This window comes from Lactuca saligna, chromosome 3 (assembly GCF_052625555.1).
Source record: "Lactuca saligna cultivar CGN05327 chromosome 3, ASM5262555v1, whole genome shotgun sequence".
Classification (NCBI taxonomy): Eukaryota; Viridiplantae; Streptophyta; class Magnoliopsida; order Asterales; family Asteraceae; genus Lactuca; species Lactuca saligna.
Genome location: NC_136419.1, coordinates 140,756,181 through 140,782,405, shown reverse-complemented (window position 1 = coordinate 140,782,405; position 26,225 = coordinate 140,756,181). Strand labels below are relative to the sequence as shown.

Here is a 26,225-nt window from a genome sequence, read left to right as displayed (position 1 = left end):
GAAGTAGATACGATCTTTGTGTTTGTCATAACTTGCTGATGTGTAAACTTGAGAAAGCAGGGACATCAGAACTGCTTCCACCTGCGTGAGAGCCAACAGCAATGGGGAATATTTCAGACATTCCACCACATGAAGCATGTACGCATCATATAAGAAAGGGGTCATCTCGATAATCATATTCTGATTAGGTTTGATGGAAAGCAAAGATGAAGATGCAGTTTGATCGTGCACAGAAGAAGAAGTCGCCATTGTTGAATCGAAGAAGAAGATGAACAGTGGAAACTTTTTCAGAGAGAGAGGTTACGTGTCTGGTAAATGCCAAAGAACACGATCACCCCTTATTTATACCGTTCACTGGAGAGAGAAAATCGTGATGATTATGGAACCAAAACATCGCCTGAAAAAGCGTGATTGGATGTTATGGTGTATCCCAGGATAACGTCAGCACACGTGGGCGTGAAACGAATCAACTGCACGCGCCCAAATCATATTTTTTGTACCGTTTGAAATTCCTTGTGCCCTTTTTTGGTTACAACTGAAACGTAAAACCATATACCAAACAGCAATAAGAATGTTGGAAAAATTAATTTTCGTGCATAAGAGTGTGAAAGATAAAGAAATAAATCAAAGGTGTTTGAGATGTGAGTGTTGTCTATGAAGAAGACAGAAGGCGGAAGATTTCGGGCAAGAATCACTTCCTTCAAAGCCAAGAGAGACTTGAAGTGCTTGTGTAGTTTCCCAAAAAATACGATCAATTGTCTGTCAATAAACAATGAAAGGCATCTTTTGATCATAGGCTGTGGGGTGGCTGTCCTCTAACCGAACATCAAGTCTCAACATAAAACTGAGTGTTGGCAGAGGTACCTGTGAGACCGATGTGATCTGTTGAACAAGTAGGTGGGAATTATCTTGTGACAAGCATGGGATAAACAGAAATCTCAAAAAAAAAAATAGATTGGACCTCTTTGGGAAGAAATGTCTTAGGTAGAGACGATTTCATAAAAGATCACGCAAAAAGAAAATGAGATTTCCAAGTAACATCTTGAGTATATCACTCACCGTCAATTCATTTTAGGTATTGGATGTTGGGTTTCACTTGGAACGTGGTAAGCGAATCCAAGATCATAAACACAGATGTTGTGTAACCATAAGCTTCAGTGGTAAAGACCGAAAGCATCAAGGGTTACTTTAGGGAATCGAAGGTAAATGTAGAATTTGAGGAGGTGGTTAAGAGACCGAATGTACCTTCTGCTATAGAGGTGGGACAAAGCAGAGCAACTCATGTTTCGAATGAGAAGAGTAAGGTAGCTCTAGACCGAGTGTTGGAAAAATAGCCTGATTGGGAAGAAACGATAGGTATTGATCGAATCATTAAGGCTTACTCAAGGTCATAAAGGCTTGTGACAACATACAGCAGCATGCTTCTAGGGACGTCTAACTAGTCTGAGAAAAAAAATGAAACATACCTGGTTAAACACTATCGAAGGTGATACTTGTATTTACCTGTGCAAAGCTTACACCAACCCGAACTAGCGAGTAGTGGAAATAAGTAAGAAACTGAATAAAAACAAAAATGAAAATATTTTTGTATTTTAAGATGTTTCGAAAAGAGAAAGATAAAATGTTTTTGTGATTTTGAAAAAAAAAATTCTGAAAAAGAAATAAAAACAAAAAGATAAAATGTTTTTGTGATTTTGAAATTTTTCTGAAAAAGAAATAAAAACAGAAAGATAAAATGTACAACAGAAAAGAAAAAAAATGATGAAGTAGAGATAGACCGAGCGATCTGTGTATTTCGGTGACATTAAAATTTCAGAACAGAGAGGAACCGAGCGGTCTGTCTATTTCGGTTCCATTAAATCTCCAGATCAGAGAGAGACCGAGCGGTCTGTCTATTTCGGTTCCATTAAATCTCCAGAGCAAAGAGAGACCGAGCGGTCTGTCTATTTCGGTTCCTGATTCTTAGTTAGAGATTTGAGGATTCGGGACCGACTCTCCTACCATCATACCTAAGCCTTGTAGAATTTTGTTGAAAGTTGCTTCAGGAAGAGCTTTGGTAAAGACATCGGCCAACTGATCAGTGGTTCGAACAAAGTGTACTTCAACGTTTCCATCTTCCACGTGATCTTTGATGAAGTGATACCTCAGTGCTATGTGCTTGGTCTTCGAGTGTTGCACTGGGTTATGACAAATCCTAATTGCACTTTCAGAGTCACAATATAGTGGGATCTTTTTCATATTGAGTCCATAGTCTCGAAGTTGACTTTGGATCCAAATCACTTGAGAGGTACAGGAAGCAACGGCAATGTATTCTGCTTCAGCGGTAGACAAGGATACACACGTTTGTTTCTTGGACTGCCAGCTAACCAACTTCCCATCGAGGAATTGGCAACCGCCAGTGGTGCTTTTCCTGTCGAGGCCACATCCACCAAGGTCTGCATCTGAGTAGGCTTGAACGAAGAAGCCTGAGTTAGAGGGGTACCACAGACCTAAAGAGGTAGTTCTCTTGAGATATCGTAATATGTTCTTTACTGCAAGCATGTGAGGCTCCCTAGGATTTGCCTGAAACCTAGCACAGTAACAAACAGAAAACATTATGTCCGGCCTGCTAGCAGTAAGATACATCAGAGAGCCTATCATTTGACGATAAAGCGTAAGATCAACAGCCGGTTTATCCAGGGATGGAGTGAGTTTAGTGCCGAACGCCATTGGAACTTTGATCTTCGAATCTCCCATCATGCCAAATTTCGCTAAGAGGGTCTTCGTATAAGCTTCCTGGTTGATAAAGATGCCTTCAGGTCCCTGTCTAATATTTAAACCAAGGAAAAAGTTAATGGGACCCATCGAGCTCATTTCAAATTTAGTCTCCATCGCTTTCTGAATTCAACTGTTAGGCTAGGATTCGTTGAGCCAAAGATAATATCATTGACATAAATTTGAACGATCATCAGGTGGTTACCTTCCTTTTTGCGAAAGAAGGTTGGGTCAACCGAACCTTGTTTGAATTTGGACATCTTTAAAAATTTAGTCAGCGTTTCATACCAAGCTCTCGGTGCTTGTTTCAGACCATACATGGCTTTATCCAGAATGTAACAATGAGCTGGATACTTTTCATTCATGAATCCAGGAGGTTGCTCCACATACACCGTTTCTTCGAGTTCGCCATTGAGAAATGCACACTTGACATCCATTTAAAAGACCTCAAAGTTTTTGTGAGCAGCATAGGCGAGAAATATTCTTACAGATTCCAGCCTAGCTACAGGAGCAAAAGTCTCTTCATAGTCAATGCCTTCATCCTGACAATATCCTTTTACGACCAGACGTGCTTTGTTTCTTATAACGTTCCCTTCCTTGTCAAGTTTGTTCCTAAAGACCCATTTGAGACCAACAACCGAGGCATATGGAGGAGTTGGAATAAGACGCCAAACTTTGTTCCTTTCAAATTCATTCAGTTCGTCTTGCATAGCTTGAACCCAATCGGAGTGATCAAGAGCAGTGTTAATTGTCTTTGGTTCAATTTTAGATACGAATGAGTTAAACATGCAGAATTCGACTTTTGAGAACAAGGAAGCTTGTTTTGCCTTGAGTTGTGATCGAGTCAGAACTGTTTCTGAGAAATTACCAACAACTTGAGAGACAGGATGATTTCTAGTCCATTTGGTGCGAGGAGGGAAGTTTGGATCAAAAGATGGATCTAATTCAGCATTTATCAATTCTTCTGGTTCGGACAGACTGTCGAAATCGTATGACATTTCAGCATGCTCCTCCTCGACAAATGATCTTACAGGAATGTCTTGTGAATCTTGAGCTACAGTGGTTTCTGGTGGTGTTGAGCTTCCGGGCGTTGATGCACCTTCGGTTGGTGAGGCACTTTCGGTTGGTGAGGTGCTGTCGGTTGGTGAGGTGTTGTCGGTTGAAGGTTGAGACCTTAGCTCCCCCTCAACTTGTAAACTTGGCTAGGATAATGGAGGATCCTCCCCCTCGACTAATGGTGGACACTCCCCCTCGACTGACGCATTGTGTTGGGGAGGGTCTTTTGAACCTGATTCTTCTTCATTCATTCTTCTTGCAGCATCGTCAACAAGTTGTTTCAAGTGATCTACCCTGTTGTCTGCTGCACTGGCTTCAAAAAGAGTGGCCTTCTCTGGTTCATCAAAAATCTCCATGAAGTTCTCGAATAGATTAGCGATCGAGGCTGTGACGTGGCCAGTTTGAGGAAAGATTTCTCCTGATGTGTCTTCGTTGGCCTTTAGCTTTTTAACATAGCTATCATCAAAAGTCACGTAGTAAGTTTCTTCTATTTTCCCTGAACGCTTGTTTAACACCCTGTATGCTTTGGAAGTAAAAGAATAGCCCAGAAATATCCCTTCGTCAGCTTTGACATCAAACTTGTTGCGGTGTTCTTTAGAATTGAAAATGAAACACCTGGAACCAAACACATGAAAAAACTTCACATTTGGCTTCCTGTTGTTGATGATCTCATAAGGAGTGAGAGTGAAGCGCTTGTTAAGATACGACCTGTTCTATGTAAAACAAGCAGCAGAAATAGCATCAGCCCAAAAATATAAAGGTAAGGAAGCAAAACTTAGCATGGTTCGGGTAGCTTCACATAAGGATCGGTTTCGTCTTTCGACGATCCCATTCTGTTGAGGTGTGTAGGGAGCTGAGAAGTTGTGACTGATTCCCTTTTCTTCCAGGAATTCTTCAAATTCTTTATTTTTGAACTCCAACCCATTGTCGCTTCTGATGTTGCGAACGACCTTCTTCAGCTGTACTTCAATCTGCTTGATGAACACTTTTAGCTTGTGAGTCGCTTCAGATTTAAGCTTCAGAAAGAACACCCATGTAAAACGTGAAAAGTCATCAACAATAACAAGAATATACTTGCTACCACCAATGCTTTCTATAGAAGATGGACCACATAAATCAATATGAAGTAATTCTAGTGGTTCAACAACTTTAGTGTTTATTATAGATGGATGACTTTGACGACTCTGCTTCCCCATTTCACATGCAGCACATAGATGATCTCTATCATACTTGAGCAATGGAAGACCTCTAACGTGACCTCCAGTGACAAGTTTGTTGATATCTTTGAAGTTGAGATGAGAGAGTCTTCGGTGCCATAGCCAGCTTTCGTCAGATTATGCTTTGGATAACAGGCAGATGGTTGGGTTTCCTTTGATTGGTTTGAGATTTAGGGGAAACATTTCACCTTTGCGCTCTGATTTGAGAATAACTTCGTTCGTCTTCTTCTCAATAATTTCTGAACCTTCATCATCGAACGAGACCTTGAGACCAGTACCTCCAACAAGCTGAGATACACTGATGAGATTATGTTGTAGTCCCTCTACATATGCAACTTTCCTGATTGAGAAATCACCGTTTGTAATCATCCCGTAGGCTTTGATGGTGCCTAAGGAGTTGTTCCCAAATTTGACATTTCCACCATTTGAAAGAGATCTGAATTCCCTTAGCTCTTCCTTCCTTCCTGTCATGTGACGCGAGCAGCCACTATCAATGTACCATTCTTCGTCAAACTGCTCGTCACTGATAACCTGCAAAAATTAAGCAGATTTAGGAACCCAGAGCTTCTTGGGTCCACGTGAGCTTTTTACAGGAATTGGAATAGTAAGAGAGATGTCAACTAAATATGTTCTTTTTATTAGTGTTGTTTCATCTTTCCTTTTGATGGTGAAAACTTTGATTTTATTTGGATTTGATGTTTTTGGTATTGATTCTAGTTCAATATCTGAAACCTTCTGTTTTCCTTTTTGTTCAGCTGATGACTGAGATTTTTGAGAAGGAACAGAGTGGACTTTAGGACGAGAAGAGACAGAGGATTTTGAAGAGTTAGAAGAGTTAGAATGAGATAGCTCAGAACGGTATGACTTCTTGGTTGAAGATTCTAGGTGACTTTTTTGCTTTTGATTAACAGTAGGACCAACCCTAGAATTTTGATCTCTTTTGATTTCCGAATCAAACCTGTGCTTTCGGTTGAAATCATTCTCTGAACCGAATCTATGCTTTCGGTTGTTGTTATGCTCTGAGCCGAACCTCTGCTTTCGGTTGTTGTTTTGCTCAGAACCGCGCCTCTGCTTTCGGTTATCATTGTGCTCTGAACCGAACCTCTGCTTTCGGTTGTTATTGCTCTCTGTCGATCCAACAGGATTTTTCTCTGGTTTTAAATTCCTGTCTTGCTGTGAGAAATAGGCATTTTGCGATTGCCAAAATTGTTTTCTTGCTGAGAGATTCTTCCTGTATCTCTGATTCCTTTCTCGTTTTTGATTTCTCATCTGCTTTGGTTGATGATGGATGTTAGCTTTATGTTTTTGGTTTTCGTTGGTTGATCCACTCTGAACTGATGTAGTTTCACTTGGGGATGTGACTTCTTTTGCAGGAAATTCTTTCTCTTGAGGGACATCTTTTGTTCCACTGGTACTTGCCACGTTGAAGCCATCAGGTTTATTCAAAGGTTCTGGTACGTATCTGCCTTTGCTTTTCCATGAAGTCCTTTCAGACAGACCTACCGTTTCATCAGCATTGTCAATGGGAGCTGACCAGAAGAACTCGTCACAACCATCAGCATTGTCTTCGTTCACAATAGCTGTTAGTTCAGCAGTCTGATGTTCGGTTACACCTGTGACTTTGTACACCTGATTCGGAGTGGTTCTAACTTTTTGGTATACGACTGCCTTCTCTACAAGAATCGGGGACTTTTGTTGGGACAACCGAGCGAACTCCACAAAATTTTCTGAAATGAGATTTTTGTGGTTCTCGGGTTCATTCTTGACAAATTCTGAACAATCAACTGTGTCCTCTACAGAAATTTCACTCATATTATCGTCCTCATTAAGCTCAGATGCATTTTCAACATCAATTTTATTTTCCGAGCTTAAGTTGACATTCAATGAGTCAAATTTTTGTATGGTTTCGGTTCTTATCTTCAGTTTATCATTTTCATCCAAAAGGTTTTTGAGCATGTTCTTGTGGTCCTTGGATTTTATGAAAGATTCTATTTTGTCTAGTCCATACAAATATGTTGGATTAACATCCTCAGACGAAATAATACTCTCACAATTATATGCATCAGCATCAATTTCATCTTCCTTAAACTCAAGAAAGGGTAAAATCATGCGATGAATCTTTTGCCCTATTTCACAATTCAAATGAAGCTGAGTGATATTTGTATAAAGACGTTTGGCAATCAAACAGAAAACATTTCGCTGTTTCAAAAGCTTTAAATTGTCTCTTTGCAAATAAATGTTTTCATCTTTTATTTTGATTAACTCCGACTCCTTCAGTTCGATCCACATCCGCCGTTCCTCACTCTTCGATGACACCCTGCTTAATTAGTCAGTTAGGTTAGAATTGGTGACCCGAGTTTGAGTTAAACTACTATCTAGATGAGAGATTCTTGAATTAACATTTTTTAATTCCTTTTCATATGAGCATTGTGGGACTTTAAATGAGACAAAAACTGATTGTACCTTCTTGATCAGTTCATCAAGTTCGTTGAACTGCACGCTGAGTGGTTTGGCAGTAAAACACAGATTCTGTTGTTCCTTGTCATCATTTCCCCCATCGGTGTTGTATCCCCTCATCCGAGAAACGTCGGACACCATCAGGCATCTTCCTCCACTGCTCTCTTCTTTCGCTACATAAGCCTTTCCATGTGAAGGCTTTCTCACTTCATCATCTTCGGAGTCGGTTGACCATACCTCCACACCACCGAACTCATCATCAGCTACCGAACCCTGCACAATTAAAGCATTCATGGAAGGGTTAGCAGCAGATTTCTTCTTCCTTAACTCATCAAGCTTTTTCATCAACGCAGCTTCTTCATCATTTTCCTGATCCTTTTCTGCCATCTTTTTGAGGATGCAATCTTTTGCATAGTGGTTCTTTCCTCCACAATAATAGCAGTTTACTCCAGAATCTCCTTCAGCCTTCGGTTCCTTCTTTGATTCTTCAGCTTTCGGTTCATCTTTGACCTTTTCAGAGCTATAGCTCCCTTGCCAGTTTCGGTTCCTGTTGGTGGGGAATCTCTTCTTGATGAATCTCTTGGGGTTTGACACCATCATAGCATAGTCCTCAGACGTGAGATCATAATCATCCAAGTTGAGATCTTCGTCCTCTATCACCGCTTTGCTTTTCGACAGGAGGGCCAACGAACCTAGACTTGAAACCACGGTTTTCTCCTGTAATACGATCTTTTCTTGAGATTTTAGGATGCCCACCAGTTTCGCCAAAGAATAGGATTTGAATTGCTCGTGCGCTTTAACTGTGGACACGATTCTTCTCCACTCAGATCTGAGTCCGTTCAAAAACGTAACCTTCTGTTCAATAAGCTTCCTTTCGATGTCATGTTTGATCATCTTGCTAAGAAGATGATTGAAGCGATCGAACGTTTGAGTCACCGTTTCTTCTGCTCCTTGCTTGAACTCACCAAACTCAGAAAAGAGTAAGGTTTGAATGGAGTGTTCAAGATCTTCGTCTGTAGAGTACAATTCACGTAGCCTGTCCCATATCTCTTTTGCAGTCGTGCATGAACTTACCAGCCTAAAAGTATCGGATTGAAGAGAAAATCTAATCAATCTTAGCGCTTTGATATTGCACTGAAATTTAACTTTTTCGTCTTGCGCTACATCTTTAACATCTTTCAGAAGATCGTTATACTCCTTTTGAGTTTTAATAATCCTTGAAGTTGCTGAATGAGAAAACGGTCCAGAGATGATTGCTTCCCAGATGAGGTATCCATTATCCTCAGATCCTATGACATAATCTTCAAAGTGATTCGCCCAGACTTCATAATCATGGGTGTACAGGATGGGAATCTTCGTTGTTGATCCAATGCTGTTTGAAATATTGATGGGATTGGATTGCGACTCGTCCATAATTGATCGAATTACCTATTCAAAGATCAGACTTGTAATATATCAAATTAGGGCAAAAACAATAAATATTGAGATACGTCAATTATGAGATGACGGCTCAATAAATATCAATGAATGCGGAATAACCCTAATCGAAGCTTTTTCACAGAAAAGAAGTGTATCGAGTACACAGCCTCCTGCTCTGATACCAATTGATAAGTTTAAAAACAAACTTGAAGATCGATTAGATCTATGAAACAGGTAGAGAAATAACCAGATAAACAATAAGAATAAGCAAATGGATCAAAAGGTGTTGAATGATTAATAAACAATCCTCAGATGAGCTCGATAAAGAAGATCAACTGTAGAGGATTTTCGGGTTTACAATGATCAATTAGAATGACGACCGCTGCCTTATACGCATACATGCATGCATATATTTATAATAAAACCCTAACACTTTATCTAAGAAAAAGAAGGCTAATCTAGATAAACACGGATGGACAAGCACAATCTGGCTGTAAAACAAAAGGGCCCAAGACGCAACACAATAATCTTCAACATATATATATATATATATATATATATATATATATATATATATATATATATATATATATATATACACACAACACGTATTTTATAAAATACTTCATATCTATGTGTATGATGAAAGTGACTATACACTCACTTGATCAGAAGATGATCGGACAGCACTACGACTTGTAGAAGTAGTATTCTAGGGTAGATCTGGAAGATCTTCACAAAAAACGGGCTTCTCGCGAGCAGAGCTTCAGCTCGGGAATCTCACTTCTCGGGATCCTTGGGGCTTCGAAACTTGCTTCGGGGCTCGGGAATGATACCAGGGCTTAGGGATATAATTGGCATGCAAATCGAGGCAAAAACTAGAGAGAAGAAAGAAAATGAGCAAAAAATGGTTGATCTCGGTTTCTATTTATAGGTTGTTGGGTCTGGGATTACGTTGGGCATAATTTCCAAGTACGTTGGGCGTACTCAGTACGTTGGGCGTAATCTTGGTTACGTTGGGCGTACGCTTCGGATAAGCTTTGGTATGTGTGCCACGATCTTCAAAAATTCATAACTTTCGCATTCGAGCTCCGTTTTCGACGTTCTTTATATCCACGCGTAGGTGAGATTATGATCTACAACTTCCATTTAGACTTCGTTGGCTAATTTTGACTTAAGTTTTTATTATTTATTTTTAGTAGGCTGGGACAGGAAAACTCCGTTATAAATTCATAACTTCTTCATCCGACGTCCAATTTTGTCTGTCTTTTTACCGTTGGTCTACTATCAACAAGATCTTCGATTCCCGTTTAGATTGTTTCGGCTAAAAACCGCTCGATATCAAATCGAGTATTCGGGCTGCATACCGCTAAGTCGAAACTTAGAAAAATCATAACTTTCTCATACGAAGTCAGGTTCGGATGTTCTTTTTATGCACACTCATGGTTTAACGGTTTTACAACTTTTGTTTAGATCGCTAAGGCTAAATATCAATCTAACGTAAATTCACTTTTTACGTCATTCAACGTCATGCCGGTTCTGTCGCGAAACTTCGACAGGTCATAACTTCTTCGTTATAACTCGGATTTCGGCGTTCTTTATATGTACGAAATCCTTGTAACATATACTAAAACTTAGTTAAGATTACTCCTTCTAAATAATCTTCTATCAAAAGTCATTTTTTACGCTTAACGTCTCTAAATTGACTAGCCCGGATCTACGGGCGTTACAATTATCTCCCCCTTAGGATGATTACGTACCAAAATCATCAACGAAATAGGATTCGTATACTGACTCCATACGTTAACTCTCCATCCTAAGTAATAACTGTGATGCCCAATCTTTCATCTACTCTTCATACTATGTTGGACTTTCAATCTTAACCTTCAAGTTACAAAATAAATCCTTATTGTGGACTCCTTCTTCTTCTCAGGATAAATACATTCCTTTATCTATTGTAATAGACCGATGGGTCGTGTCTCGATGACTTCTCATCGTAGTCGGACTCAATTTGATATGACCGCTAGGGTCAGAATATCAATCATCTTTTTAGTCATTACCGAAACAATGGTAACGACATACTTGAATAAAAACGAGCTCAATTACAAGCTTCTTGGTAACCTTGTGACTTTCCCTGATCCAAGCGTGAGTCCTGTGCTTCCAGTAGTATAGATCTCTACTATTATTCACACCTACTCATACTCATCCCAAGTAATATCTTGCAGTCCCTAAGTCCTAAAATCACAAAACAATTTAACACATACGAATGTGTCGAATTAATCATAAAAATTTTCCTAGACTCTACTAGGACTTCTTCCATGCGTATCTTCTATCATCAATTCTAATTCAACTCGGTTGGTGATGGAAATTCCATGCGATGGGACAACTTCAAGAATTACGCCTAGCGTTCCATCATTCTGCCAATCGCAGGTGTACTTCAGACGTACCGTACTCCTTTAAATGTGCTGTTATTTTATCAAACATAAACTAAAGGCAAGATACCACCTTCGATATCTTCCGATAGGTGTCACTCAATACATCAGATAAAAAAACCAGGGTTTATATTAATTCTTGAAACTATTACACAAAAGTTCAAGTTCACCATATACTATACCTATAATAGGCTACACCATAAGTTACATCATAATTTGACCTTTGGATATGAAATATTTATTACTGATTTCTCACGTTATTGTCTGCTTCGTCGAGGATCATGTGGAATGCCCTAGGCTTAGGTGGTGCCTCTAGCCTTGCTGCCCTATTTTTCTTTGGGCAGTCTCTAGACATGTGTGCCTTGCCTCCGCATCCGTAGCATACCTTATCATTATGTGTACAATGCGAAGAATAGTGGCCGATCCTTCCACATTTTTAACAAGTTACTTTTTCGTTGCATGCTCCAAAGTGATCCTTCCTGCACTTTTCACACTAGTTGGCTCCATATCCCTGGTCATCCAGGTTAGATTTTGCAAACTTTCCCTTATTATCAGGTCTTGAGGATCCTTCAAGCTTCCTCTTCTCGCTAACTTCAGCTTTCTCCAGACCCTTTTCCTTTATTTGGGTCTCAACATTCTTGGCTACCCAGATTACGGCTTTCAAATTGGTTGCTTGCTTGACCATCGGACCAAAGTTTGCTAGTAACCCGAGGGCAAACTTGTTGACCTTGGAAAGTTCCGTTGGAAGGAGGTATGGAACAAGCTTCATCTTCTCCGTAAAACTAGTAGCGTACTTAGCGACGCTCAATCTTCCCTTCTTCAGATTCAAGAACTCATTGTTGATTTCCAGAAGATCCTGTTCAGAGCAGTATTGCATCTTTAGTTCCACGAAAAAATCTTCCCAAGATATCTTGCTAGTTGTTCCCTTGGGCATCGAACCAGCTAGTAGCTTCCACCAATTTAGCACTCCAGATTTTAACAGAGGAATTGCGAGAATGGTTTTCTGTTTGTTGCTACATTCGCAACTCTCAAACATTTTCTCCATCTCGAAGAGCCAACCCATAACTTGTACTGGTGTTGGGTTTCCCAAAAGACATGGGGGTTTGGATGCCATGAAGTCCTTGTACATTCATCCTTTTCCATCGTTTCCTCTACCCCGGTTATTCTGCCTTATAATCGGTGGGTCGTCTTGACCAATGATCCCAATAAAGTTTCCTCCTTCAGACTGCCCTCCATTTACTTCGGGCTCTTCAACTTAAATTGACAATTCTTCTCGATTCTACCTAATCCGATGCCTGGTTTCTTCCATCTGACGATCCAGAATCGTTTGAATCATCAATTGTATTCCAGCCATTGTTATCGGCTCAGGTGTTGTTGTTACAACCGGTGCTTGCTCAACCACAGGTGGTTGATTCCTGTTTTCGCTCATGTTTCCAGCTCCACTTCTTGTTCTTTCCATTCTTGATCTTATACACCGAATAATGTGATTTTAGATCTTCATTCATGGTAGATATTCAAATCATCCTTATCACTCCGAAATGTTTACATGCTAGTTCTAATATCGTAGTCGTACGCTTAGAATCCTAAACACATAAGGTTTCCAGATCCGGTCGACAACAGACCATAGATCCGAACAAACAATATCATATATGGCAAACATATAGCATTTAGCAGATAAAAGCATTTTAGACATCCTTCCTAAAATAAACTACTACTTGTGTCAATTTAGGTGTACTACCTAACATATTTTAGACACACTCCTCACGATCATTACTTAGCAGTCTAAGTTTAAGTCTAGAAATCCTACAAATTTCTAGTTCGCTTAAACTAATGCTCTGATACCAACTGTGACATCCCCAATTTCACGGCCAGATAAGACCGATTTGTTTATGCTTTGTTTTTAAAATCATAGTAATCGTTTAAAGAAAATTGTTACGAACACTACAAGAAAAAGTCGAAATAACTACGGAAATTTACTACGAAAGTAAAATCCGTAGTTATTTTGCTACAGATTATGCTACAGAATGGCTTGTTGTAGCTATTTTACTATGGAATTTGCTATAGAATTGCATTCTGTAGCAAATATCTAAATAACTACGGCATTTAGCTACGGTATGAAAAACTGTAGGTACTTTACTATGGACTATGCTACAGAATCGTTAGACGTAGGTATATTTGCTACAGAATTAGCTACAGAATTATGTTCTGTAGCTAATATTCAGATAACTACAGAATTTTACTACGGAATCGGAATTCGTAGTTATCATGCTACGGAATTTCCTACAGAATTATAAGTCGTTGGTATTTTGCTACAGATCATATACGTTGTAACTATTATATGTACTATAAAATAAAAACCACATTAATATTATGCAATACAGTTTTTCAATATTCAATTTTTATGTGTTTAGATGCTTTTCAAGTCAAGTTGAAACACTAGAGACCGACACATTATATTTAAGACTGAAATTACTATATATATGACAACAAGAAGTGAAAGATTAAAAACGGTGGAAATTATTTGGTCTCGAAGACTGAAAATCAGAAAACCAAATCGAACCCATCGAAATCGATTTAAACTATACCATATATCAAATTCAGTATTTGAATATTGTTTTTTGGTTGTAGTTTTTGTCTCATAAACTTTAGATCAAACCGATCGGTTTAAACTTTTCAGTTCGAAAATTTGAATTGCGTTAATTAAATATAAAGCTATATCTTATATTTTTATATTAAAGCGAACCGAAACTGATTACCACCCTAAGCTAGATTGAAGTCATTTTTTTGTTCTAGGTCCAAAAAAATTTAACATCCAAGTTGCATTTGAGTCATTGAGTCAACCAAAAGTAAAAAGAAAAAAAGAAAAATCCAAATATCCAAGTTTCTTTTGACTTTCATATCAATGAATTATTCATATAGAATCCGTCTCACTTCAATTTTATTTCACACTCCGACTCAGACCACCCCGATGCTACTCGCCAGTGGCGGAGTTAATACATTAAAGAAAACATTAGGGGCGGTCGGATGCCTAGCCACCCCTAACGTTTTCTAATTTTACTGTAATAATTAGATAACACATCAAAACATTAAAGAATTGGTTTTTAATTAACATATTTGTATTCAAATAACATGGCCACACTCGGATTCTAAATTGAAAAAGATCCGATTCCGAAATTGAAAAAGACAGTTACATCTTTGGTATGTTTTTTAATTACTATTGTGTATTTAATATTTTGTAATTTGCCATTGATTATATATTATTAAAAATGGTATTTTTTTCTTATAATTATAATGATAAAGTCAATAACGAGTATAATTCAATTAATGAAACATTATTTGTCTATAATTTATATAAATGTTTAATATTTCCATTAAAAAAAAAAAAAAAACTGTTTAGTATTGATTTGTTAACGGAATCAAACAAATTGAATTTGACCTAAAAGAAAGCTAAAAAACAATTATTTAACTCTAAATAAAAAATCCCCTTTTCATTTCTTATTTTCACATTCCCGCTTCCCTTCTCCCACTTCCTGTGAGATTTCCGATCCGACGATAGTTTGTATCGTTGATGTTTCCCTTCTCCATCGAAGATATACAGTTGACCGATCTCGTCATCCCTCTTCTCTATTTCAGTATTTGCCAACGATTTCCTCTAAAACAAAGACACAGGTAATTTTCGTTCTGACTTCTTTTATGCAAAAGATTGAAGAAAAAAACACTTACAGATAGAAACTTTTTGAGGTGTTTCCCTGAACCGATATCTATAATCGCTGCAAAACCTTTGTTTAACTCAATTCTCAGGGATGAAACAATTTCCAAAACGGGTTTCTGTGGAATCAAAACTTTAGGAATTTTTGTGGAGATCTGTATAAAACACCAACTCATGAATGAGGGTATCAAATTAGTGAGACAGTAAGATAAAACACTTACATGTTGATAAAGGCCAAGACATTTAACCAATTTAAGAATCAGACCGTTACAAACAAGAGTCATCAAATGATATTCCAGCACTTCAAAAATAAACCAGATGATTGAAACTCCAACATACGATTCCACCAGATACCTTCTTATCCTTCTTTAGGAGCACATTAGCGGCTTAGCAGCATTACAGATTATAAAACTTAGATGATGAACAGATAAGAGTAAGACCTCCATTGGTCGTTTCAGCAATGATATTAAGCATGTTTCACATTTGGTGGTATTATATTCAGGGCCGACCCTAGAGGGAGGGCAAGCTGGGCGACCGCCCCGGGCCTCGCCAAATCTTGGGGACCCTAAAAATTACGTTTAATATATATATGTTTAGATAATATAAAAAAGAATATGCAGAAAACGACCAAAAATGCTTGTAGTTGAGATGGGTGAGACGCAAGATGCAAGCAGGAGGGTTATATGTTCGAATCTTGTCACTGCATTTTTTTGGCATTTTTTAATTCTCTTAAATACAAGCAACTTCTTCGTAAATGAATCATCTTTTTTCCGCATCTTTTGATGGAAGCGATTTTTTTTTGTGTCTGGTCATGGAAGCGGGAAAATCAAGTCTCTCAATTCTCCCAAAAGATTCTATTTCCCAAAGCAACCTCTCATAATCGACTTCATAAACAGTAAGCAATAGACACTTGTAATTTGTAAACCCCTTTCTAATATCTGAATGTGTATCGTATCTCTGAATCTGTGTAATATATACTACTTCCGATTTTGAATCCTCCAGTTTTTGGTTTTAAATCTTTAATTTCAAAGGTCTGATCTAGACTTGAGTTTGAAACATATTCCGTTGTCAAGTTCTATGTTTTGATTGTGAACTTCCAATTTGGGACTCGATGAACTCTAAAATATATGATTTATGATTTTGCATCCACAATTTTAGAGAGGAACAGTAAATTGAACGGTTGATTGTGAAAAGCCTTAAACGAAGTGTAGGTATCAAGAAAATGTGGTAAAGTTAATGTTATTAACAACCATACTTTCACTGCCCACCAAGTGTTTGATGATATTCTGAGTTCATTGGAACTATTGGTTTTACATGCTTTGTTCTCTTTTGATTATATTCTAGCTTTCTTTGTTAGTTAATTGGATGTGGATACATAATTCCTTTGTTTTCAGATACTTTAATGCAAAAAACCTTAATCTTATCTTTCGGCTAGCATTCTCTTGAAATTATGTAATTGATGGTGATTCACTTGACAGTTAGTTGAACATTACATCATGCTATATAATTCAGTAATTCACATACTCTTTTAATAAAGATTATTATTGAAAATCGATATAGGATCAATAGATATACTATTTTATTATGTGTTACATGTGCTTGTTAAAGATTAATTGTGTGATTTGTAGTGTTCATTCAGAATTATTTATTTCTGTATTTTTTGTTGGATCCCATTGTCACATGTTTTTTTGTTGTCAATTTCCTGAGTATAGTCTTGATGATACGTGGAACTTGGTTTCTTTTTTTTCATTATTACACTTGTTTGCTGTTAAAAAAATTATTAAGGGCCTCATATCTTTTATTTTGCCCCGGGCCTAAAATCGGGTTGGACCGGCCCTGATTATATTATGACATACAAGTAAAAAATTATTCTTTTTCAACCCAAGAAGAAACACCCTTTTGCTTTTGTAATATTAATTATTAACACTTAAGAAAAGATAATTCGAATGTGAGCAATCTTTACGAAGCAAACAGGTAACATATTAACTGGAAACATATTATTATTTTCTTTTTACGCATGCAACTCAACATATCAGCACATTACCCACAACAGCAACATATTAGGCCCATAAAATCATGTCTGATTGGTTAGTTGTATGTAAAGTTAAACCACGTGGATGGATTGATGTACAAAATACTACTAATAATAAAAATGATGATGCTTTTCAAGATGATGAAGCGAAACCAAATGAAATCATTAGCCCTATGGAAGAAGCATCCACAAGTTCACGTGATGAAACAGTCGAGTATGGTGACATCTCAAGCAATGCTTCTAGTGATGATAATGATGATGACAATGAGGGTGAGTTTGGGTACAATTCATCAACAAACGAAGAAGAAGACGGAAATGATGATATGTATGATGATGATAATGAGTAAGGCTTCATTAACGATTTGTTTGAAACTTTAGAGATTTGTTTTTTTTGGTTTTAGTTGCTTTACAAATGGGAACGATATTGGTATTAATTTGTTTGTTACACCATCACAATTTAATTATTTTAGTTTATTATAACATTGTAATCTATATGCATATATAGGACAAACCAATTTATACTCTGTGTTGCTTTTTCCTAGCAAGGGTATTTTAGTCTTTCTAATTTTTTTGTAGTCCTTTTGGTGGAAACTTTGGTTAATGATGTGGGGAAATACTAATATGTTAAGGGGTAAATACGGAATTTCCTTAAATAAAATTGGACATATTGAAAATCAAAAAAAGATATCGTATGATGTTATGCCCAGCAACCTGATCCAATTAAGATTGATCAGGCCAATCCTGACACAGCTTGGGTCGGTCCAAACTAACCAGTCCAATAACATTTCCAACTTTGTTCTTGTTCAGGTCCAGGTTTTGTGTTATTTTTCAATTTACTTTATGTTTGATTTTGTAAAAATAGTTGGTTTTTGTGCTTTATACGGATGAATATGGACAGATTAGGACAATAACAAATCATTTTGGTGGGATACAGGGTGGTATTTCTAATGGAGATGTCATATACATGAGAATAGCCTTCAAAAAAACATCTACAATTGGAGTAAGTATTATTAAATTTTGAGAAAAATAGTTGATTGATTTCTTTGACTACAATTGGAGTAACTATTGTTTGAAATTTTCCATGAGATTTGGCATATGGATATAATTTCGAGCATATATGAATAAGTGGATAATAATAAGTAATGTCAACAACATCTATAACAAGGAAGGGTATTTTGTGTATTTTCAAAGGAAAAAGGTTTCATACTGCAATAATTTCAGTTACGGGAGTGAGTTTCAGCTACAAAATCATTTTGTTACCCATTCCATATATATAAAATCATTACCATGTAAATCATACGGATATATATTTACATATATCTTATCATTGATTGAAATTTTTTAATCCTTGTTTCAAATCCCGCCAAACCAAATCTCCCTGTATCTAATCCTTAAAAACCAATTCCCATTAATTACGCATAACTTCCCCACGTCAAGAGTAATCCTGGTGGTGGACGTCTTTGTTCGTCCTGCTTTCCTATCGACTTCTAGGGCTGTTCGTTGCTTCTTACTATTGTGCTCCCACAGATTCTGGTAAATTTTCTTTTATTTCTTCCATCTTCTTCTTAATCTTTATCTTTTATAAGTATCAAAGATAGTAAAATTAATCATGTAATTTAGTTGTGTTTCTACAATTTCTACATAAATCTGTTCGATCTTCTCTAGTTTCTACATCGAGATCCCACCGAATAAAAAAATTGATTGTTGAAGAATTTTTTTTACCGATCAGAATAACACCAGTTCGTGATTGGATTGCTACTAGACAACCGTATATGGCTTTACAGAAAAGTAGGAAGACACTAAAAGGAAAGATACCCACAAATGTTTCACTTATCGGTCGTTTATATGTTGTTGTCTGCCATACTTCTTGATTTTATCAGACTTTTTTTTATCAGTTTCAATATAACTTGTTTGTTTATGTGTAAACCTGGCCTCCTTATAATATTTCATTTCAAATTTGTTATTACAGAAGAGATGTCTCCGTTCCCATTGAAAGGACATCCAACAAGGCCACACAAGAACATGTATAGGTTGTTACAAAGGTACACGAATGAAGCATCCACCCCTGCATCCACACCGACTATGAGGCTGACAACATCTACCTCCCCACTGTTTGGTACTCAATCAGCCCCAATAACCACCCATTCATCCACACCAACACCATCATTTTCCCCTACATCGACAACGACAGCATCTACTACCCCCATAATGTTTAATACCTTATCAGCCCCTTCATCCGCATCAACCCCACTGTTTAGTACCCTGTCATCCCCTTCATCCACATCAGCCCCACTGTTTAGTACCCTATCAACCCCTTCATCCACATCAGCCACATCATCATCCCCTTCATCTACACAAGCCCCATCATCCGCCCCTTCCTCCACAGCAGCCACATCGACACCGATTGCTACTGAACAAGAAGATGCACAACTAGAACAACGCATGAATATTACAGTTCGGGCAAATACGTAAGTGAAAATACTAATTGATTTTCATATTTTTTTTATTTAAGTTTGATTAGTTCATATTATTATGCATTTTTTTGTTTTGTAGATTATTACCTTCAGGTAAATGTTCGTCCATAATTACGAAATCATTCCTAGATAAAGTGGACGAAAATGGATATAAGTGGGTAAATTTAAGTGAAGAGACAAAAATTTTCTATTGGGAAGAGTTTCAGGTAGATTATTTATTATTATGTTTTTTTGTAATTATTAGTCACACCAATCACATATTATAACTTAATTGTTATTATGAATTATAGAAAAAATGCCAGTGGGATGTTGCTGTTAGTGACTCAGTCGTCAAGGCTGCTTGGGAACAAAAGGCCAAAGAAAGATATCAACAGTACATCTATGACATAAGCACAAGAAACCCAACTCGTGAAAAGCCATGTCACATAGAAATACAAGTATGGAATGCTTGGAATGCAATATGGAATTCAGAGGACTTCAAGAAAAAATCAGAGCAAAATAAAAAAAATAGGCGTAAAGGTGTAGTTGGTGGAAAAGCCCCACCTACCCATAATGGTGGATCGGCTTCACATCAACAAATTGCTGCTGATATGGTATGTGTATTTTAACTACTAATATTATTTTTAACATCTTATTTTCATTTCATCTAATGGAGGTGTGTTTTAATTATTTTGGCATATTACATTCATGTTTACTTATGATCATTTTTTGAAAAGTGTTATAGCAATCTATAATATTTGTATAATATAACCACCGCCTTTCCTTATTATTGGTTAATGTAAATTATTAAAGTCTAGTATGATAATTTATTTCTTTCATTTCATGTTGTGTTTGACATATACTTGGTGTTAATGTAGGAGGAATATACAGGAAAAGCTCCATCATGCTATGAACTATTCATGTTTACTCATACTAAGGATCATGACGGAAAAACATTTCAAGTTGACAAAGCTAAAGAAGTTCATGTAAGTTTATTTCTAATTTACTTGATAAAAGGAATTTTTTTTAAAAAAATCTTGTATAAATAAATATATTAATGCAACAATATCATTATAGGATTTGTTTGTGTCTCGACGTGCGGATTTGGCATTGCTAGGAGAGGAAGTTCCTGAAAGCGAACTGTTTTATGCAGCTGTTGGAGGACATGATCGTAAGAAAAGAGTTTATGGGCTTGGATCATATGGCAGGTCCATTTTTCGTGAAAACTTCTCTCAAACATGCACTTCACCAGATACAAGTTTTGAGAAAGATCATCTCGAGAGGAAGATCCAGAAATTAGAGGAAACCATAAACCAACAAAGGATGGAGTTGGATGATGTGAGAAACATGGTTAATGATATGAATAATCAGTGATACACTCTTTATTGATTGCATTTTAGGATTTCTAGTTGAGTTTGAGTATTACACTAATTTGATTGGTGCTTTGGACATAGGGGTATTTCATTTGACAATAAACTATTTTTTTATTAAGTATTTTTGTAATTTCTTTTATTGTTATTGCAATTTCAGAATCTTGATTTTGTTATAAATTCGCTTCAGAAGAAAAAATTGAATCATTTTTTTATGTTTTTTAAATAATCATGTCACCATTTTTTGTTATTGATATTGTTACAGAGTTACTATGGCTATTTTTACGTTGTTATTATGTAGTTGAATTATTATGGATTTTTCTATGGAATCTATTCCGTCATAAATTTTTTTTTTGCAATGAAAATATGTTGTTGTAAATTTACTATGGAATATTTGCAACAAAAATATATTGTAGTAAATTTGCTATGGAAGTAAATTGTAGTATATTTACTACCAACTATCTGTTACAGAATTAGATCGTAGTAGATTCACTATGGAATATTTGCTACGACATTGCACGTAGTAGATTTGCTATGGAAATTAGCTACGGGTATGGTTTGTAGTTAATTTGTGACAGATTAACTATGGATTGGGTGGTAGGTAATTTGCTACGGATATGCTACGGACAACAATTGTAGCTAATTTGCTACGTCACTACTACGGATACAGTTTATAGGTATTTTGCTACGGAAATAAGTTTGTTGCAAAATCCGTTGCGAAGGTCCTACGGATTCCGTAAAAAAAGTTTAGTAACGAGGATTTTTGCAACAGATGGGTTCCGTAGCAAATTCCGTCTCTAACCACACGTAACTACGGAATATCATGGTTTAGCTACGAAATATTTCCGTAGTTATTTCGGATTTTTCTTGTAGTGGAAATTTGTCCCCAAAACAAAATATGATAAGAATTTATCAAAGCATTTCTTAAAGAAAAGTATTTTCATTATATAACAAAATCTCGGGATGTCATGTTCCGATACAGACACATAAGCATAAACAGAACTTACATTTATTTACATTAATAATTTACATCTCCTTTAATCTCTTAGTGCAATATGTCTTCGTATTAATACCTGTGATACAAAGAAAACTGAGTGGGTCAGGCTTGGGAGCCTGGTGAGCATATAGGGTTTTCAACCCACAATAATATAATTATTATATTCACTCATCAAACAATCAACCCAATTACCCATCCCCATTATCTTCTTTATTTCTTAAGGTTTTACCCTAAGAATCGACTATCCTTCCTTCATTCGTTCCTAAGGAATTGGCACAAAGTCCATTGTTGCCTGAGGTTAATCTACATAGTACTAAATCCATAGCTACCAAGGTTCATAGTACTAAATCCATAGCTACCAAGGTTCATAGTTCTAAATCCATAGCTACCATGGTTCATCTACACTGTACTAAATCCATAGCTACTATCTTTTTATTATGAGGCACTAAATCTATAGCTGCCAGGGTTTTTAGAGTACACCGGTGAACATCAAGTCCACAACACCTACAAGTTACGAGCTTGCTAGTGTTCCACTGGATTGTCTAGAATAGTCTATGGTTGTCATCCCTACTCTGCTGAATGACGGAGGCCATCGTTTGGGTAAAGGTTTCACTCATTTTTCACCTGTCACCCTCATCTCATGATCTATATCATCTTTCGTCTCATCCTCAAACTTATTTTCATCACACACCAACTATTTCATCTACCCGTGTTCTACCCAACATATTTGTAGATATAAATTACATATATATAATTTAATTATTTAAAAACTTGTATAAAACATTTGTTTGACATCCATCTCAAGTAAAAAAAGCAACGTATAAACACATAACACATATTTCATAGCAAATACTTCATATCTATGTGGTAGAAGAAAGTAACTATACACTCACGCATATAAACAACAACAACAATATATATATATATATATATATATATATATATATATATATATATATATATATATATATATATATATATATATATATATATATATATATATATATATATATACAAACACACACACATAACACGTATTTTATAAAATACTTCATATCTATGTGTATGATGAAAGTGACTATACACTCACTTGATCAGAAGATGATCGGACAGCACTACGACTTGTAGAAGTAGTATTCTAGGGTAGATCTGGAAGATCTTCACAAAAAACGGGCTTCTCGCGAGCAGAGCTTCAGCTCGGGAATCTCACTTCTCGGGATCCTCGGGGATTCGGAACTTGCTTCGGGGCTCAGGAATGATATCGGGGCTTAGGGATATAATTGGCACGCAAATCGAGGTAAAAACTAGAGAGAAGAAATAAAATGACCAAAGAAAATGGTTGATCTCGGTTTCTATTTATAGGCTGTTGGGTCTGGGATTACGCTGGGTGTAATTTCCAAGTACGTTGGGCGTAATCTTGGTTACGCGGGGCGTACGCTTCGGATAAGCTTTGGTATGTGTGCCACGATCTTCAAAAATTCATAACTTTCGCATTCGAGCTCCGTTTTCGACGTTCATTATATCCACGCGTAGGTGAGATTATGATCTACAGCTTTCGTTTAGACGTTGGCTAGTTTTGACTTTATTTTTTATTATTTATTTTTAGTAGGTCGGGACAGGAAAACTCCGTTATAAATTCATAACTTCTTCATCCGATGTCTGTTTTTGTCTGTCTTTTTACCGTTGGACTACTATCAACAAGATCTTCAATTCTCGGTTAGATTGTTTCGGCTAAAAACCGCTCGATATCAAATCGAGTATTCGGGCTGCATACCGCTAAGTCAAAACTTAGAAAAATCATAACTTCCTCATACGAAGTCAGATTCGGACGTTCTTTTTATGCGCACTCATGGTTTAATGGACTCTACAACTTTTGTTTAGATCACTAAGGCTAAATATCGATCTAACGTAAATTCACTTTTTACGTCATTCAACGTCGTGCCGGTTCTGTCGCGAAACTTCGACAGGTCATAACTTCTTCGTTATAACTCGGATTTCGGCGTTCTTTATATGTACAAAATCCTTGTAACATATACTACAACTTAGTTAAGATTACTCATTCTAAATAATCTTCTATAAAAAGTCATTTTTGATGCTTAATGTCTCTAAATTGACTAGCCCGGATCTACGGGCGTTACAGTAGCCCTTCTGGCTCACTGATTTGGAATCGGCGGGATTGGCCCGCTTGGCTGTTGGCTGGGACTGTGTCGGTTGCTTATCCCTCCCTTGAGACCCCGCCTCCTCCCTTGCCTGAGTCTCCAGCTCTATATCCCTCTTCCGAGCATTTTCCTGAAGCTCAGAAAATATCCGGTACGAGGAGTTCGCCACGACCTCCTGTATATTCCTCCTCAAAATACTCAGATATCGACTTATACGTGCCTGCTCGGAAGACACGTGCTCCGGGCAGAACATCGCCCTCTCGTGGTACATCCTGGTGATCACGGTAACAGACTCAGTACCCTGCTTGAGGGTCAGAAACTCCTGTGCCAAACGTTGCCTCTCCACCAGGGGAACGTAGTCATCACGGAACATAGCGGTGAACCTCTCCCAGGTCACCGCAGCAAGCTCAGCAGACGAAAAGTGTGCCGTCACAAACTTCCACCAGTCCTTCGCTCCCAAGCAAAGCTAGTTCAGCGTGAACCTGACCCTCAAGTGCTCTGGACACGAACATGTGTAGAAACACCCCTCGATGTCTGAAATCCACCTCATCGCTACAATAGGATCCTGCGTCCCATCGAACTCTGGTGGCTTTGTGTTGCTGAACTCCCGGTACAGCAACGAGTCACCCCCCTGCGGCCTGGCCAGCGGCGACGGCTGCGGTGGCCGCAGCAACAGCAACACCAGAAAGAGCAGCGTATCGCTTGTCAAAAGTCTCAATCAGAGTGGTCTTGATAGACCCGAACATCTCCGGTATATCTACTCTGATGGCAGCAGCCACCTCCTCATGGATCATCCTACGGATCACCTCATCGTTAGCACTGTTGCTCTCTGGTGTAAGGTGTGTCCTGACCATGATGTCTCTGAAATACAACATAAGAAAAATATAAGGGGCTCGCTTGAGTATACTCACACTCGATAACTCTACCCTACTTGATCTCTGGTGCCCCAAGGATTCTTACTTGGACTGTGCACCGCTCCGGTGTCTTTAGTAGTACAGGCCCAATACTACTATACACACCGCATCAGTATACACCCCAAGTCCTCATCCTAGGATCCCAAATTTCAAGTACTCTACTCTCACTATGCATAGTCTACTCTCCAGCAGATCTCTCATAAGCCCCTTGCTGCTATCTACTCACTCTCAAGTATCTCCTAGCAGCAACCCCTAGGCTAAGGCATCACAAATCAGGTCACTCTAGTCCTAATAGGAATACCTAGCCTGCTCTAGCATGCAAAACATATCATATCATCTCATAAACATATAACATAAGGGTATTCTGGGAAATCACCGTTCGGGCGCTGGTTGATCGTACACACGGCTCCGTTCTCCTCTTTCTAAAATCTTTTACTCTTTTAGAAAAATTTGTTTTACTTTTGAAAAATATCTCTCAAATCCTCAGTTTGAGTTCAGATACGCCCGAAGGTGTACCCGAATCCCTCAAACCAAGGCTCTCATACCAACTTGAAATGCCATAAAATTTCAAACAAATTTTCACATTTTAAAAACACTTTATTTCACAAAATGATAAAACTCATTGTTTCATATATTAGAACATAAGTCAAAATCCCAAGATCATAACATATATATAAAACTATGTGTGTGTGTGTACTGATCATGCTGGAGCCTTCCAGCGATCCTCACTAGTACCTGAAAAACATAACACAAAACACTGTAAGCACGAAGCTTAGTGAGTTCCCCAAAATACCAAACATAACACATACTAGCCACTCGAGGCTATAGCTTTGTGGGCCCTTGGGCCCTAACTATGTGGACCTTCTGGTCCTAACTCTATGAACCATTGGTTCTACTCTACAAACTCTAATATACACACATCATAAATCACATAGAAATAATGCAGTGCAACACATCACATAAGTAGCATATAGTAACTTTGTCATATAACTCTAATTACCACTCATGGTAAAGTATAGTGAGAAAACTCACCTCGGATGTCTCGGTAATATCTCGCTCGTGTAAACACTGATCTAGCCTCTGCCTAAACACATAAACAATCATCTCAATCAATAATGGCTCTCCAAGCTAGACTAGATTCTCACATGTCCTCTAAGAAGGCTAAAAGACCATTTTACCCTTCAAACAGTCCACAAGTCCAATTGTTGACCAAACCCTAAAAGTCAACAAAAGTCAACGGTCAAACCTTTGACCAG

The 26,225-nt window shown here is 37.5% G+C and overlaps 1 protein-coding gene across 1 annotated transcript; it reads left to right on the top strand.

Annotated features, from left to right (window-relative positions):
* The first annotated feature begins 19,518 nt into the window (after positions 1–19,518).
* On the top strand, positions 19,519–20,903 carry LOC145036029 (uncharacterized). The gene is made up of 5 exons (XM_078984515.1): positions 19,519–19,544; positions 19,630–19,756; positions 19,841–20,143; positions 20,408–20,515; positions 20,607–20,903. Exons 1-5 carry the CDS (start codon positions 19,519–19,521, stop codon positions 20,901–20,903), a joined length of 861 nt encoding a protein of 286 aa, XP_078840641.1.
* The last annotated feature ends 5,322 nt before the right edge of the window (positions 20,904–26,225 follow it).

Excerpts from the sequence above, each read along its gene's own strand:
- LOC145036029 (XM_078984515.1), top strand. The coding sequence starts at position 19,519 with ATGAATATTACAGTTCGGGCAAATAC. Across the intron at positions 19,545-19,629 it reads ATTACAGTTCGGGCAAATAC|ATTATTACCTTCAGGTAAAT; the intron begins GTAAGTGAAAAT and ends TTTGTTTTGTAG. Across the intron at positions 20,516-20,606 it reads ACAAAGCTAAAGAAGTTCAT|GATTTGTTTGTGTCTCGACG; the intron begins GTAAGTTTATTT and ends ATATCATTATAG.